Raw genomic sequence first — 18,522 nt, 5'->3', positions numbered from 1 at the left:
ACACAACGGCAGTGACTAGTGAAGTGAAGTGAAGTGAATTACATTTATATATAGCACTTTTCTCTAGTGACTCAAAGCGCTTTACATAGTGAAACCCAATATCTAAGTTACATTTAAACCAGCGTGGGTGGCACTGGGAGCAGGTGGGTAAATTGTCTTGCCCAAGGACACAACGGCAGTGACTAGTGAAGTGAAGTGAAGTGAATTATATTTATATAGCGCTTTTCTCTAGTGACTCAAAGCGCTTTACATAGTGAAACCCGATATCTAAGTTACATTTAAACCTGGGAGCAGGTGGGTAAAGTGTCTTGCCCAAGGACACAACGGCAGTGACTAGTGAAGTGAAGTGAAGTGAAGTGAATTACATTTATATAGCGCTTTTCTCTAGTGACTCAAAGCGCTTTACATAGTGAAACCCAATATCTAAGTTACATTTAAACCTGGGAGCAGGTGGGTAAAGTGTCTTGCCCAAGGACACAACGGCAGTGACTAGTGAAGTGAAGTGAAGTGAATTACATTTATATAGCGCTTTTCTCTAGTGACTCAAAGCGCTTTACATAGTGAAACCCGATATCTAAGTTACATTTAAACCAGTGTGGGTGGCACTGGGAGCAGGTGGGTAAAAGTGTCTTGCCCAAGGACACAACGGCAGTGACTAGTGAAGTGAAGTGAATTACATTTATATAGCGCTTTTCTCTAGTGACTCAAAGCGCTTTACATAGTGAAACCCAATATCTAGGTTACATTTAAACCAGTGTGGGTGGCACTGGGAGCAGGTGGGTAAAGTGTCTTGCCCAAGGACACAACGGCAGTGACTAGGATGGCGGAAGCGGGAATCGAACCTGCAACCCTCAAGTTGCTGGCACGGCCACTCTATCAACCGAGCTACGCCGCCCCATACTTCTTAGCATTATTGCGACTTCTTGAACAGGTGCGGTAGAAAACGGATGGATGGATTTAAATGCATGAGAATTTTTTGTATTTTGCACGTTATTTACCAGCGAAATTATTCATAATTATCGCTTTAAGCAATGACAGCTAAGATTTATCTGAGAGCCGGATGCAGTCATCAAAAGAGCCACATCCGGCTCTAGAGCCATAGGTTCCCTACCCCTGTCTTAAATGTAACTTAGATATTGGGTTTCACTATGTAAAAGTGCTTTGAGTCACTAGAGAAAAGCGCTATATAAACATAATTCACTTCACTTTAAGGGAACAACACACTACTACAGTTATGGCGAAGCACACCACCTGCTCCAAACAACCCGTAATAAATCAATTTTACTATCAATATTTTGCGTGAGCTTTTTCTCTTGCGCACATCCAACAGTAACTCCTGTTCGTCCATCCATCCATCCATCATCTTCCGCTTATCCGAGGTTGGGTCGCGGGGGCAGCAGCCTAAGCAGGGAAGCCCAGACTTCCCTCTCCCCAGCCACTTCGTCTAGCTCTTCCCGGGGGATCCCGAGGCGTTCCCAGGCCAGCCGGGAGACATAGTCTTCCCAACGTGTCCTGGGTCTTCCCCGTGGCCTCCTACCGGTTGGACGTGCCCTAAACACCTCCCTCGGGAGGCGTTCGGGTGGCATCCTGACCAGATGTCCGAACCCCCTCATCTGACTCCTCTCGATGTGGAGGAGCAACGGCTTTAGTTTGAGTTCCTCCCGGATGGCAGAGCTTCTCACCCTATCTCTAAGGGAGAGACCCAAACTCATTTGGGCCGCTTGTACCCGTGATCTTATCCTTTCGGTCATGACCCAAAGCTCATGACCATAGGTGAGGATGGGAACGTAGATCGACCGGTAAATTGAGAGCTTTGCCTTCCGGCTCAGCTCCTTCTTCACCACAACGGATCGGTACAGCGTCCGCATTACTGAAGACGCCGCACCGATCCGCCTGTCGATCTCACCATCCACTCTTCCCCCACTCGTGAACAAGACTCCTAGGTACTTGAACTCCTCGCCTGTGCATTGGTTGGGGACATCTCTGCGTTGCTGACCTGTCTCCACTCAGGATGGTCTCCTGCTGGCCCCACTATGGACTGGACTCTCAAAATATTATGTTAGATCCACTATGAACTGGACTCTCACAATATTATGTTAGATCCACTATGGACTGGACTCTTACACCATCATGTTAGACCCACTATGGAATGGACTCTCACTATTATGTTAGATCCACTATGGACTGGACTCTCACAATATTATGTTAGATCCACTATGGACTGGACTCTCACAATATTATGTTAGATCCACTATGGACTGGACTCTCACACTATTATGTTAGATCCACTATTGACTGGACTCTCACAATATTATGTTAGATCCACTATGGACTGGACTCTCACAATATTATGTTAGATCCACTATGGACTGGACTCTCACACTATTATGTTAGACCCACTATGGACTGGACTCCCACTATTATGTTAGATCCACTATGGACTGGACTCTCACTATTATGTTAGATCCACTATGGACTGGACTCTCACTCTTATGTTAGATCCACTATGGACAGAACTCTCACTATTATGTTAAATCCACTATGAACTGGACTCTCACAATATTATGTTAGATCCACTATGGACTGGACTCTTACACTATCATGTTTGACCCACTCTGAACTGGACTCTCACTATTATGTTAGATCCACTATGGACTGGACTCTCACTATTATAGTAGATCCACTATGGACTGGACTATCACAATATTATGTTAGATCCAATATGGAATGGACTCTCTTAATAATATGTTAGATCCACTATGGACTGGACTCCCACTATTCTGTTAGATCCACTATGAACTGGACTCTCACAATATTATGTTAGATCCACTATGGACTGGACTCTCACTATTATGTTTGACCCACTCTGAACTGGACTCTCACAATATTATGTTAGATCCACTATGAACTGGACTCTCACAATATTATGTTAGATCCACTATGGACTGGACTCTCACTATTATGTTTGACCCACTCTGAACTGGACTCTCACAATATTATGTTAGATCCACCATGAACTGGACTCTCACACTATTATGTTAGATCCACTATGGACTGGACTCTCACTAGTCTGTTAGATCCACTATGGAATGGACTCTCACTATTATGTTAGATCCACTATGGACTGGACTCTCACTATTATGTTAGATCCACTATAGACTGGACTCTCAAACTATTATGTTAGATCCTCTATGGACTGGACTCTCACTATTATGTTAGATCCACTATGGACTGGACTCTCTCACTATTATGTTAGATCCACTATGGACTGGACTCTCACTATTATGTTAGATCCACTATGGACTGGACTCTCACTAGTCTGTTAGATCCACTATGGACTGGACTCTCACTATTATGTTAGATCCACTATGGACTGGACTCTCACTAGTCTGTTAGATCCACTATGGACTGGACTCTCACTATTATAGTAGATCCACTATGGACTGGACTCTCACTATTATGTTAGAAAATAAATATACATAAAATGATTATGTACATAGAGACATAGTAAATAATGAGGCAGGGTCTCCTCCTGTTCGTCTTTTTAATTTTTTTTTTTTTCATTTTCAATCCAGTTTGGATCCGTTCAGCTTGATTGTTCACTTTGCTTCACTCGGACCACGGACAAATCCGGAACCGGCGTCCGCCCGGTGATGTGATTGTGTGTCCGTGTGATGTCAGCGTCTGGGCCCGGTGGCCCTTTGGTCTGATGTAACACATTCAGCGGCTCCTGCACCAAAAAAGAGAAAGTGAGGTTAGTATGATGCTGGAAGAGAGAGAGAAAGAGAGAGAGATGGAGAGAGAGAGAAACATAAGCAGGTTAGTGTATCCACATGAAAGTCTTCTCTGGCCGGGTGCAATCATCCATGCAGGATGAAGGGATCCGTGCAGAGTAGGGAAGGAGTCGCTGCTTTTAAGGAATAATGGGGGAAAAATAAATGTTGAAGAAACGCTTTTGTGTTTTTCTGCAATATTAAGCCGGTTGCATTTGTAATTCAAGTAGGAATTTCTAAATTAGGCGAGTAAGATAAGTGGAGACGCTGTTGTGGAGGGATCAGGTTTCTGCATGCACACACACACAAACACACATACTGCTTATCGTTTGGAATGGGGACCAAGTTGTTGTTCATGACTTGTGGGGACCACCTTTTCTACAGGTTGTAGGGGACCTGTTTTTTTTTGGGTCCACATACCGTCGGAAGTCCCCTAAAGGTGACTGTGTAAACAGAGCAATGTCCCCATTAAGTAAGCATTGCCACACACACACACACCATAGTGGGTCCAACATAATATTGTGAGAGTCCAGTCCATAGTGGATCTAACATAATATTGTGAGAGTCCAGTCCATAGTGGATCTAACATAATAGTAAGAGTCCAGTCAATAGTGGCTCTAACGTAATAGTGTGAGAGTCCAGTCCATAGTGGATCCAACATAGTAGTGAGAGTCCAGTCCATAGTGAATCTAACATAATAGTGAGAGTCCAGTCCATAGTGAATCTAACATAAAAGTGAGAGTCCAGTCCATAGAGGATCTAACATAATAGTGTGAGAGTCCAGTCCATATTGGATCTAACATAATAGTGAGATTCCAGTCCATAGTGGATCTAACATAAAAGTGAGAGTCCAGTCCATAGTGGATCTAACATAATAGTGAGATTCCAGTCCATAGTGGATCCAACATAATAGTAAGAGTTCAGTCCATAGTGGATCTAACATAATAGTGAGAGTCCAGTCCATAGTGGATCTAACATAATAGTGAGATTCCAGTCCATAGTGGATCTAACATAAAAGTGAGAGTCCAGTCCATAGTGGATCTAACATAATAGTGAGATTCCAGTCCATAGTGGATCTAACATAATAGTAAGAGTCCAGTCCATAGTGGATCTAACATAATAGTAAGAGTTCAGTCCATAGTGGATCTAACATAATAGTGAGAGTCCAGTCCATAGTGGATCTAACATAATAGTGAGAGTCCAGTCCATAGTGAATCTAACATAATAGTGAGAGTCCAGTCCATAGTGGATCTAACATAATAGTAAGAGTTCAGTCCATAGTGGATCTAACATAATAGTGAGAGTCCAGTCCATAGTGGCTCTAACGTAATAGTGTGAGTCCAGTCTATAGTGGATCTAACATAATAGTGAGATTCCAGTCCATAGTGGATCCAACATAAAAGTGAGAGTCCAGTCCATAGTGGATCTAACATAATAGTGAGATTCCAGTCCATAGTGGATCTAACATAATAGTAAGAGTCCAGTCCACAGTGGATCTAACATAATAGTGAGAGTCCAGTCCATATTGGAGCTAACATAATAGTAAGAGTCCAGTCCATAGTGGATCTAACATAATAGTAAGAGTCCAGTCCATAGTGGATCTAACATAATAGTGAGATTCCAGTCCATAGTGGATCTAACATAATAGTGAGAGTCCAGTCCATAGTGAATCTAACATAATAGTGTGAGAGTCCAGTCCATAGTGGATCTAACATAATAGTGAGAGTCCAGTCCATAGTGGATCTAACATAATAGTGAGAGTCTAGTCCATAGTGGATCTAACATAATAGTGAGAGTCCAGTCCATAGTGGATCTAACATAATAGTGAGAGTCTAGTCCATAGTGGATCTAACATAATAGTGAGAGTCCAGTCCATAGTGGATCTAACATAATAGTGAGAGTCCAGTCCATAGTGGATCTAACATAATAGTAAGAGTTCAGTCCATAGTGGATCTAACATAATAGTAAGAGTTCAGTCCATAGTGGATCTAACATAATAGTGAGAGTCCAGTCCATAGTGGATCTAACATAATAGTGAGAGTCCAGTCCATAGTGGATCTAACATAATAGTAAGAGTTCAGTCCATAGTGGATCTAACATAATAGTAAGAGTTCAGTCCATAGTGGATCTAACATAATAGTGAGAGTCCAGTCCATAGTGGATCTAACATAATAGTGAGAGTCCAGTCCATAGTGGATCCAACATAATAGTGAGAGTCCAGTCCATAGTGAATCTAACATAATAGTGAGAGTCCAGTCCATAGTGGATCTAACATAATAGTGAGATTCCAGTCCATAGTGGATCTAACATAAAAGTGAGAGTTCAGTCCATAGTGGATCTAACATAATAGTGAGAGTCCAGTTCATAGTGAATCTAACATAATAGTGTGAGAGTCCAGTCCATAGTGGATCTAACATAATAGCGTGAGAGTCCAGTCCATAGTGGATCCAACATAATAGTGAGAGTCCCGTTCATAGTGGATCTAACAAAATAGTGAGAGTCCAGTCCATAGTGGATTTAACATAATAGTGAGAGTCCAGTCCATAGTGAATCTAACATAATAGTGAGAGTCCAGTCCATAGTGGTACTAACATAATAGTGAGAGTCCAGTCCATAGTGGATCTAACATAATAGTGTGAGAGTCCAGTCCATAGTGAATCTAACATAATAGTGAGAGTCCAGTCCATAGTGGTACTAACATAATAGTGAGAGTCCACTCCATAGTGGATCTAACATAATAGTGAGAGTCCAGTCCATAGTGGATCCAACACAATAGGGAGAGTCCAGTCCATAGTGGATCTAACATAATTATGTGAGAGTCCAGTCCATAGTGGATCTAACATAATAGTGAGAGTCCAGTCCATAGTGGATCCAACATAATAGTGAGAGTCCAGTTCATAGTGAATCTAACATAATAGTTGGAGTCCAGTTCATAGTGGATCAAACACAATAGTGAGAGTCCAGTCCATAGTGAATCTAACATAATAGTGAGAGTCCAGTTCATAGTGAATCTAACATAATAGTGTGAGAGTCCAGTCCATAGTGGATCTAACATAATAGTGAGAGTCCAGTTCATAGTGAATCTAACATAATAGTGTGAGAGTCCAGTCCATAGTGGATCTAACATAATAGCGTGAGAGTCCAGTCCATAGTGGATCCAACATAATAGTGAGAGTCCCGTTCATAGTGGATCTAACAAAATAGTGAGAGTCCAGTCCATAGTGGATTTAACATAATAGTGAGAGTCCAGTCCATAGTGAATCTAACATAATAGTGAGAGTCCAGTCCATAGTGGTACTAACATAATAGTGAGAGTCCAGTCCATAGTGGATCTAACATAATAGTGAGAGTCCAGTCCATAGTGGATCTAACATAATAGTAAGAGTTCAGTCCATAGTGGATCTAACATAATAGTAAGAGTTCAGTCCATAGTGGATCTAACATAATAGTGAGAGTCCAGTCCATAGTGGATCTAACATAATAGTGAGAGTCCAGTCCATAGTGGATCTAACATAATAGTAAGAGTTCAGTCCATAGTGGATCTAACATAATAGTAAGAGTTCAGTCCATAGTGGATCTAACATAATAGTGAGAGTCCAGTCCATAGTGGATCTAACATAATAGTGAGAGTCCAGTCCATAGTGGATCCAACATAATAGTGAGAGTCCAGTCCATAGTGAATCTAACATAATAGTGAGAGTCCAGTCCATAGTGGATCTAACATAATAGTGAGATTCCAGTCCATAGTGGATCTAACATAAAAGTGAGAGTTCAGTCCATAGTGGATCTAACATAATAGTGAGAGTCCAGTTCATAGTGAATCTAACATAATAGTGTGAGAGTCCAGTCCATAGTGGATCTAACATAATAGCGTGAGAGTCCAGTCCATAGTGGATCCAACATAATAGTGAGAGTCCCGTTCATAGTGGATCTAACAAAATAGTGAGAGTCCAGTCCATAGTGGATTTAACATAATAGTGAGAGTCCAGTCCATAGTGAATCTAACATAATAGTGAGAGTCCAGTCCATAGTGGTACTAACATAATAGTGAGAGTCCAGTCCATAGTGGATCTAACATAATAGTGTGAGAGTCCAGTCCATAGTGAATCTAACATAATAGTGAGAGTCCAGTCCATAGTGGTACTAACATAATAGTGAGAGTCCACTCCATAGTGGATCTAACATAATAGTGAGAGTCCAGTCCATAGTGGATCCAACACAATAGGGAGAGTCCAGTCCATAGTGGATCTAACATAATTATGTGAGAGTCCAGTCCATAGTGGATCTAACATAATAGTGAGAGTCCAGTCCATAGTGGATCCAACATAATAGTGAGAGTCCAGTTCATAGTGAATCTAACATAATAGTTGGAGTCCAGTTCATAGTGGATCAAACACAATAGTGAGAGTCCAGTCCATAGTGAATCTAACATAATAGTGAGAGTCCAGTTCATAGTGAATCTAACATAATAGTGTGAGAGTCCAGTCCATAGTGGATCTAACATAATAGTGAGAGTCCAGTTCATAGTGAATCTAACATAATAGTGTGAGAGTCCAGTCCATAGTGGATCTAACATAATAGCGTGAGAGTCCAGTCCATAGTGGATCCAACATAATAGTGAGAGTCCCGTTCATAGTGGATCTAACAAAATAGTGAGAGTCCAGTCCATAGTGGATTTAACATAATAGTGAGAGTCCAGTCCATAGTGAATCTAACATAATAGTGAGAGTCCAGTCCATAGTGGTACTAACATAATAGTGAGAGTCCAGTCCATAGTGGATCTAACATAATAGTGTGAGAGTCCAGTCCATAGTGAATCTAACATAATAGTGAGAGTCCAGTCCATAGTGGTACTAACATAATAGTGAGAGTCCACTCCATAGTGGATCTAACATAATAGTGAGAGTCCAGTCCATAGTGGATCCAACACAATAGGGAGAGTCCAGTCCATAGTGGATCTAACATAATTATGTGAGAGTCCAGTCCATAGTGGATCTAACATAATAGTGAGAGTCCAGTCCATAGTGGATCCAACATAATAGTGAGAGTCCAGTTCATAGTGAATCTAACATAATAGTTGGAGTCCAGTTCATAGTGGATCAAACACAATAGTGAGAGTCCAGTCCATAGTGGATCTAACATAATAGTGAGAGTCCAGTCCATAGTGAATCTAACATAATAGTGTGAGAGTCCAGTCCATAGTGGATCTAACATAATAGTGAGAGTCCAGTTCATAGTGAATCTAACATAATAGTTAGAGTCCAGTTCATAGTGGATCAAACACAATAGTGAGAGTCCAGTCCATAGTGGATCTAACATAATAGTGAGAGTCCAGTCCATAGTGAATCTAACATAATAGTGTGAGAGTCCAGTCCATAGTGGATCTAACATAATAGTGAGAGTCCAGTCCATAGTGGATCTAACATAATAGTGTGAGAGCCCAGTCCATAGTGGATCTAACATAATAGTGAGAGTCCAGTCCATAGTGGATCTAACATAATAGTGTGAGAGTCCAGTCCATAGTGGATCCAACATAATAGTGAGAGTCCTGTTCATAGTGGATCTAACATAATAGTGAGAGTCCAGTCCATAGTGGATTTAACATAATAGTGTGAGAGTCCAGTCCATAGTGGATCTAACATAATAGTGAGAGTCCAGTCCATAGTGAATCTAACATAATAGTGTGAGAGTCCAGTCCATAGTGGATCTAACATAATAGTGAGAGTCCAGTCCATAGTGGATCTAACATAATAGTGTGAGAGCCCAGTCCATAGTGGATCTAACATAATAGTGAGAGTCCAGTCCATAGTGAATCTAACATAATAGTGTGAGAGTCCAGTCCATAGTGGATCTAACATAATAGTGTGAGAGTCCAGTCCATAGTGGATCTAACATAATAGTGAGAGTCCAGTCCATAGTGGATCTAACAGACTAGTGAGAGTCCAGTCCATAGTGGATCTAACATAATAGTGAGAGTCCAGGCCATAGTGGATCTAACATAATAGTGAGAGTCCAGTCCATAGTGGATCTAACATAATAGTGAGAGTCCAGTCCATAGTGGGTTCAGCAGGAGACCATCCCGAGCAGAGACAGGTCAGCAGCTCAGAGATGTCCCCAACCGATGCACAGGGGAGCGGTCCACCCCGGGTCCCGACTTTGGAGAGCCAGCACTTCTTCATCCGGACGAGGGGGCCAAGATCAACTGGGTCTATCTACAGACTGGAGTACACATGCAAAACATGCAATAGTCTATTGTTGTTTGTGTTGAATACTCCTTATTGCTGTTTATGTAACACAATGTCTGTTTTTTTGTCCGGACTGAAACGGTCAATCACCGCTCTGAGACGAGGACCAGCAGGAAATTGTGTCGCAATGTGCTATAATTCAAAATGCGTAAAAAAAATAAAAAAAAATCATTTGTCGAGCATCTCTTCGAACAGCTTAGTCTTTAACTGCCTCCCTGAGTGTGTTTTCAAATGAAAGGCCTGTCCCTTTTTTTTTTGATAATTGTCTATTCTCATTTTTAGTACAGCCGGCTTCCTCTTGATGGATCCCCCCCCCCCCCCCCGTCATTTATCAAATACAATTATCCTGCGACTTATTCCGGAGGAGCGTTAATGTGTGTATGTGTCAGCTGGAGTGTGTTTAAATAGCATTAAGTAATTGGAAAGCAGGACAGGCGACGGGGAAAATAAATAGTCTTGGAATTAGCCGATCGCCCCCCCTCCAACCTTTTTTTTTTTATTTTTTTTAAATATACCCTCACTCATCCTCACCAGAAATGTCTGCCTGCAATTATCGCCGTCTGCCAGTGAAGACGATTTGTCATTACGGAGAAATTATCGGAATTTTTTTTGTTTTTTTTAGGCCGTGCAGATAGTTACATCAATTATGATGAAGTTCCATACCTCATTTTTTACATGAAGTTCACAGGTTATTTTTGTTAGAAATGCGTGGATCCAATAATAACTCCAAAAAACACTGAAATTATATACGTTACATTTATAAGTTATAATAAGCATCTTCTTTGTTTTCACTGAGGTTGGCACGTTGTGTAAATCGTAGATAAAAAACAGAATTCATCCATCCATCCATCCTTTTCTTCCGCTTATCCGAGGTCAGGTCGCGGGGACAGCAGCCTAAGCAGGGAAACCCAGACTTTCCTCTCCCCAGCTACTTCGTCCAGATCTTCCTGGAGTTCCCAGGCCAGCCGGGAGACATAGTCTTCCCAACGTGTCCTGGGTCTTCCCCGTAGCCTCCTACCGGTTGGACGTGCCCTAAACACCTCCCTAGGGAGGCGTTCAGGTGGCATCCTGACCAGATGCCCGAACCACCTCATCTGGCTCCTCTCCATGTGGAGGAGCAGCAACTTTACTCTGAGTTCCTCCCGGATGGCAGAGCTTCTCACCCTATCTCTAAGGGAGAGACCCAAACTCATTTGGGCCGCTTGTACCCGTGATCTTATCCTTTCGGTCATGACCCAAAGCTCATGACCATAGGTGAGGATGGGAACGTAGATCGACCGGTAAATTGAGAGCTTCGCCTTCCGGCTCAGCTCCTTCTTCACCACAACGGATCGGTACAACGTCCGCATTACTGAAGACGCCGCACCGACCCGCCTGTCGATCTCACCATCCACTCTTCCCTCACTCGTGAACAAGACTCCGAGGTACTTGAACTCCTCCACTTGGGGCATGGGTCTCTTCCCCAACCCGGAGATGGCATCCCATCCTTTTCCGGGCGAGAACCATGGACTCGGACTTTGAGGTGCTTATTCATAATAAAGTACTTTCTATTCTATTTCTATTCTCATCCCAGTCGCTTCACACTCGGTTGCGAACCGATCCAGTGAGAGCTGAAGATCCCGGTCAGATGAAGCCATCAGGACCACATCATCTGCAGAAAGCAGAGACCTAATCCCGCAGTCACCAAACCGGATCCCCTCCACGCCTTGAGTGCGCCTAGAAATGTTGTCCATAAACGTTATGAACCGAATGGGTGACAAAGGGCAGCTTTGGCGAAGTCCAACCCTCACTGGAAACGTGTCCGACTTACAATGCGGACCAAGCTCTGACGCTGATCATACAGGGAGCTGACCGCCACAATCAGACAGTCCGATCAGGCGGATCGGTGCGGCGTATTCAGTAATGCGGACGCTGTATCGATCCGTTGTGGTGATCAAAGAACTGAGCCGGAAGGCAAAGCTTTCAATTTACTGGTCGATCTACGTTTCATCCCCGGAGATGGCACTCCACCCTTTTCCCGGCGAGAACCATGGACTCGGACTAGGAGGTACTGATTCTCATTCCGGCCGCTTTATATTCGGTTGCGAACTGATCCAGTGAGAGCTGAAGAACCTGGACAGATGAAGCAAAAAGCAGAGACCTAATCCCGCAGCCACCAAACCGGATCCCCTCAACGCCTTGAGTGCGCCTGGAAATTTTGTCCATAAACGTTATGAACCGAATGGGTGACAAAGGGCAGCTTTGGCGGAGTCCAACCCTCACTGGAAACGTGTCCGACTTACAATGCGGACCAAGCTCTGACGCTGACCATACAGGGAGCTGACCGCCACAATCAGACAGTCCGATCAGGCGGATCGGTGCGGCGTATTCAGAAATGCGGACGCTGTATCGATCCGTTGTGGTGAAGAAAGAACTGAGCCGGAAGGCAAAGCTTTCAATTTACCGGTCGATCTACGTTCCCATCCCCGGAGATGGCACTCCACCCTTTTCCCGGCGAGAACCATGGACTCGGACTAGGAGGTACTGATTCTCATTCCGGCCGCTTTTTATTCGGTTGCGAACTGATCCAGTGAGAGCTGAAGAACCTGGACAGATGAAGCAAAAAGCAGAGACCTAATCCTGTGGCCACCAAACCGGATCCCCTCAACGCCTTGAGTGCGCCTAGAAATGTTGTCCATAAACGTTATGAACCGAATGGGTGACAAAGGGCAGCTTTGGCGGAGTCCAACCCTCACTGGAGACGTGTCCGACTTACAATGCGGAGCAAGCTCTGACGCTGACCATACAGGGAGCTGACCGCCACAATCAGACAGTCCGATCAGGCGGATCGGTGCGGCGTATTCAGTAATGCGGACGCTGTATCGATCCGTTGTGGTGAAGAAAGAACTGAGCCGGAAGGCAAAGCTTTCAATTTACCGGTCGATCTACGTTCCCATCCCCGGAGATGGCACTCCATCCTTTTCCCGGCGAGAACCATGGACTCGGACTAGGAGGTACTGATTCTCATTCCGGCCGTTTTATATTCGGTTGCGAACTGATCCAGTGAGAGCTGAAGATCCTGGACAGATGAAGCCATCAGGACCACATCATCTGCAAAAAGCAGAAACCTAACCGGATCCCCTCAACGTCTTGACTGCGCCTAGAAATTCTGTCCCTAAAAGCTATAAACAGAAACTGTGACAAAGAACAGCCTTGGTGGAGTCCAACCCTCACTGGATACGGGTCCGACTTACCACCGGCAATGCGGACCAAGCTCTGACACTGATCATACAGGGAGCGGACCGCCACAATCAGACAGTCCGATACCCCATACTCTCTGAGCACTCCCCACACGGTCGAATGCCTTCTCCAAGTCCACAAAGCACATGTAGTCTGGTTGGGCAAACTCCCATGCACCCTTTAAGGACCCTGCCGAGAGTATAGACCTGGGTCACAGTTCCACGACCAGGACGAAAACCACACTGTTTCTCCTGAATCCGAGGTTTGACTATCCGGCGTAGTCTCCTCTCCAGTACACCTGAACAGACCTTACCGGGAAGGCTGAGGAGTGTGATCCCACGATGGTTGGAACACACCCTCCGGTACCCCTTCTTAAAGAGAGGAACCACCACCCCGGTCTGCCAATCCAGAGGTACTGTCCCCAACGTCCACAAAATACAATGATTCGCAAATCCTTTTCAACTTATATTCAATTGAATAGACCGCAAAGACAAGATATTTAACGTCCGAACTGAGAAACTTCATTTTTGTTTGCAAATAATCATGAACTTTGTTTTTATTGGAAATTTCTTTTTGAAAACACTCAGTAAACGTTTGGGAACCTGTTTTTGAAGCTTTTCAGGTGGAATTCTTTCCCATTCTTGCTTGAAGTACAGCTTAAGTTGTTCAACACTCCAGGGTCTCCGTTCTGGTATTTTAGGCTTCACACATTTTCAACGGTAGACAGGTCCGGACTACAGGCCGGCTAGTCTAGTACCCACACTCTTTTAAGACAAAGCCACACTGTTGTAACACGTGATTTATCATCGTCTTGCTGAAATAAGCAGGGGCGCCCATGATAACGTGTCAGGGCGGGGGTCGGCTTATAGCGGTTCCTTCTCCCGGAATGCGACACTGACGGCTCCGGACGAAGGCGTGAAGGTGGGATTTGATTTATTAAACATAAATCACCCGGCTACCAAAACACAGGCAAAGCACAAAACAGGCAAGCGTGCCTAAAAGACGTGAAGCTAGGACTTAGCATAGGCTATGGCATGGAACGATCAAAACTTACTTGGCATAAACGTGACGCAAACAATGAAGCCAGGACGAGTGATCAACAAAGGAAGGCTTAAATAGTGTCTCTTGATTACAAACAGGTGTGTCCCGTACGCACGAGGCAGGTAAAAATCATAAGTAATCATGGCGACTAAACTCAGGAGGTGAACAAACAAGAACCAAAGGAGTCCAAAACAAAAACATAACCACTGATCATGACATAACGTTGCTTGGATGGCAACATAAGTTGCTCCAAAACCTGTTGTGGAGTGGGGGGGTGGCCTGCGGGCCTGCCTCAAAGTCAGCGGCAGGTGAATGGATTGCCCAGCTGGGACTTGTTATCCAATCACCAGCAGCCAGAACGAGAGACGTGGTGGGAGTTGCTGGTGAGCAGAGGCATGAGAGCGAGAGAGATTTTGCTGGAAAGCAAAACCACACTGCTTTATGGCAATAAAACACTTTTTACGTCGTACTACCAGACTCATGAAAGGATCTTTGTGTCAGAAAAACTCACCGGAGGGCAACTTCCACACCTGTATGTACCTTTCAGCATTAATGGTGCCTTCACAGATGTGTAAGTTACCAATGTCTTGGGCACTAATGCACCCCCATACCATCACAGATGCTGGCTTTTCAACTTTGCGCCTAGAACACCCTGGATGGTTCTTTTCCTCTTTGTCCCGGAGGACACCACACCCACAGTTTCCCCCCCAAAAATTTTGAAATGTGGTCTCGAAAGACCACAGAACACTTTTACACTTTGCATCAGTCCATCTTAGATGAGCTCAGCCAGAGCGAAGCCGGCGGCGTTTCTGGGTGTTGTTGATAAATGGCTTTCGCTTTGCGTAGCGGAGTTTTTACTTGCACTTACAGATGTAGCGACAAATTGTAGTTACTGACAGTGGTTCTCTGAAGTGTTCCTGAGCCCATGTGGCGATATCCTTAAAGTACCGGTTCTGACTATCTGTGTTGGCCCTGCGATGAGGGGGCGACTTGTCCAGGGTTTACGGCACCTACAAATACGATAGGCTCCAGCCTTTTGATTGATTGATTGATTGATACTTTTATTAGTAGATTGCACAGTACAGTACATATTCCGTACAATTGACCACTAAATGGTAACACCCCAATAAGTTTTTCAACTTGTTTAAGTCGGGGTCCACGTTAATCATCCATCCATCCATTTTCTACCGCTTATTCCCTTTTGGGGTCACGGGGGGGGCGCTGGCGCCTATCTCAGCTACAATCGGGCGGAAGGCGGGGTACACCCTGGACAAGTCGCCACCTCATCGCAGGGCCCCACGTTAATCAATTCATGGTAAAGATCATGGTAAGATCTTTTGTTCTAATAAAGCCAATAATGCATTTTTTTATTGGCCCCTTTATTTAGAAAAGTTTCTAAAAGTATCGCAACACCGGTAACAAAATATTGGTATCGGGACAACACTTGTGGGCTCATACATGAAGTGTACAACCCACGCAGCATAGCCATGAAGTAAAAACTAGACTTTCTCCTAAAATTCTGTTCAAGGGATCTGGATAGACTAGGGACCAGGGACCAGGGACCAGGGACAAGTCATTGACAACATTGATACTTTTGTCACAACACAATTCAGCCTGCCTTAATGAGGAGGAAAAACAAAATCTCTTCCAACTCTTCCCAAAGTCCGTCACTTTTCTTGCCCCACTGTACCCTTGTACCGTCCCTCCAACCCCCCTTCCCTGGTTCCCCTTACCAGCTCGGTGGGACCCCTTCTCTCTCTCTCTCTCTCTCTCTCTCTCGCTGTCTCTTAACCCCCCCCCCCCCCCAGGGCAGAAGTAAACCACGCCTTGAGGCCCTGCTCCCATTGTGAGCCCTCTGCTACTTCTGTTTGGGACCTTTGTGTGCCGCTAATCAGGCGTGGGGCCATGCTCAGCTCCAAATGTGTGTCCGCGAGTATAGTTGTGTGTGTGTGTGTGTGTGTGTGTGTGTGTGTGTGTCTGCGTCCCTTGCCCTCATTACGTAGCCACACTGGGAGGCCGGCATGGGAAGTTTCTGCTGCAGTACACACCTCCCTCCAACCCTCCGTCACCCTCTTTGCTTCCCCCTTGCCCCCGTCCCCGAGCTGTCCATCACTCTCCTCTTAACCCCCTCTTATCTCACCAAAATACCTTCAACTAAACTGGACACCCATTTTTGCATCATGCTCGTCATAACTCCAATGATTTTACAGGACAATTAAACAAAAACACTATTATTGTTTTGGAGTACCAACAGGAGTGTTCTCAGGATAGGTATGGCATTCTCACATATGGTTTTCTACACCAAAATGAATATTCGTATTCTTCTTCTTCTCCAGAATTTGCCGCGTTTAACTTTCCACATTTGTCACCTGATTAAAAACAATCTGTTCCTATTTTTCCTTGACACATTCTAAAAATTCCCAGATTTCCCAGAATCCCAGGTTTTCCGGGACATTTTTTCCCATTTAAAATGAATTGGCTATTTTTCAAACTTGCACCATTTCTACATTTTCAACCTATTCAAGCCATTCCACCCTTAACCTATTCCACCATTCTGGAAATTCCAACTTCAATTCTTCCAAGTTCAAAAGAAATTCCAGGATTTCCCAGGTTTTCCGGGACATTTTCCCCATTCAAAATGAATTTCCCATTTTTCAAACTTCCACCATTTCCACATTTTTCAACCCTTTAAAACTACTCCACCTTCAAACTATTCCATCATTCTGGAAATTCCAAATGTATTTCTTCCAAGTTCCAAACATGTTTTTCCAGGATTTCCAAGAATTCCAGGTTTTCCGGGACATTTTCCCCATTCAAAGTGAATTTCCCATTTTTCAAACTTCCACCATTTCCACATTTTTCAACCCATTAAAAGCATTGCACCCTTAACCTATTCCACCATTCTGGAAAGTCTAACTTTAATTCTTACAAGTTCAAAAAAAAATCCAGGATTTCCCAGAATTCCAGGTTTTCCGGGATTTTTCCCCATTCAAAAGGAATTACCCATTTTTCAAACTTCCACCATTTCCACATTTTTCAACCCATTAAAACCATTCCACCCTTAACCTATTCCACCATTCTGGAAATTCCAACTTTGATTCTTCGAAGTTCAAAATAAAATTCCGCGATTTCCCAGAATTCCATGTTTTCCGGGACATTTTCCCCATTCAAAATGAATTACCCATTTTTCAAACTTCCACCATTTCCACATTTTTCAACCCATTAAAAGCATTTCACCCTTAACCTATTCCACCATTCTGGAACTTCTAACTTTAATTCTTACAAGTTCAAAAAAAAATCCAGGATTTCCCGGAAATCCAGGTTTTCCAGGATTTTTCCCCATTCAAAATTAATTACCCATTTTTCAAACTTCCAACATTTCCACATTTTTCAACCCATTAAAACCATTCCACCCTTAACCTATTCCACCATTCTGGAAATTCCAACTTTAATTCTTACAAGTTAAAAAAAAATTCCAGGATTTCCAAGAATTCCAGGTTTCCCGGGACATTTTTCCCATTCAAAATGAATTGGCTATTTTTCAAACTTGCACCATTCCCACATGTTCAACCTATTCAAGCCATTCCACCCTTAACCTATTCCACCATTGTGGAAATTCCAACTTTAATTATTCCAAGTTCAAAAGAAATTCCAGGATTTCCCAGAATTCCAGGTTTTCCGGGACATTTTCCCCATTCAAAATGAATTACCCATTTTTCAAACTTCCAACATTTCCACATTTTTCAACCCATTAAAACCATTCCACCCTTAACATATTCCACCATTCTGGAAATTCCAACTTTAATTCTTACAAGTTCAAAAAAAATTCCAGGATTTCCAAGAATTCCAGGTTTTCCGGGACATTTTTTCCCATTTAAAATGAATTGGCTATTTTTCAAACTTGCACCATTTCCACATTTTCAACCTATTCAAGCCATTCCACCCTTAACCTATTCCACTATTCTGGAAATTCCAACTTCAATTCTTCCAAGTTCAAAAGAAATTCCAGGATTTCCCAGAATTTCAGGTTTTCCGGGACATTTTCCCCATTCAAAATGAATTACCCATTTTTCAAACTTCCACCATTTCCACATTTTCAACCTATTCAAGCCATTCCACCCTTTACTTATTCCACCATTCTGGAAATTCCAACTTTAATTCTTCCAGGTTCAAAAGAAATTCCAGGATTTCCCAGAATTCTAGGTTTTCCAGGACATTTTCCCCATTCAAAATGAATTACCCAT

The 18,522-nt window shown here is 43.4% G+C and overlaps 1 protein-coding gene across 2 annotated transcripts in view; it reads right to left on the bottom strand.

Annotated features, from left to right (window-relative positions):
* Positions 1 to 3,214: 3,214 nt before the first annotated feature.
* sox2 (SRY-box transcription factor 2) overlaps positions 3,215 to 18,522 on the bottom strand; it is a 271,083-nt gene continuing 255,775 nt past the window's right edge. The window contains exon 5 of one of the 2 annotated variants that reach the window (XM_061883853.1): positions 3,215 to 3,730. In XM_061883853.1, the coding sequence (XP_061739837.1) occupies positions 3,721 to 3,730 (10 nt within the window). In that variant the 3' untranslated portion in view covers positions 3,215 to 3,720. The remainder of the gene's footprint in view (positions 3,731 to 18,522) is intronic. The other variant, XM_061883852.1, reaches the window with a different exon arrangement.

This window comes from Nerophis ophidion, linkage group LG22, assembly GCF_033978795.1.
Source record: "Nerophis ophidion isolate RoL-2023_Sa linkage group LG22, RoL_Noph_v1.0, whole genome shotgun sequence".
Classification (NCBI taxonomy): Eukaryota; Metazoa; Chordata; class Actinopteri; order Syngnathiformes; family Syngnathidae; genus Nerophis; species Nerophis ophidion.
This window is presented reverse-complemented; position numbering and strand designations above follow the sequence as displayed.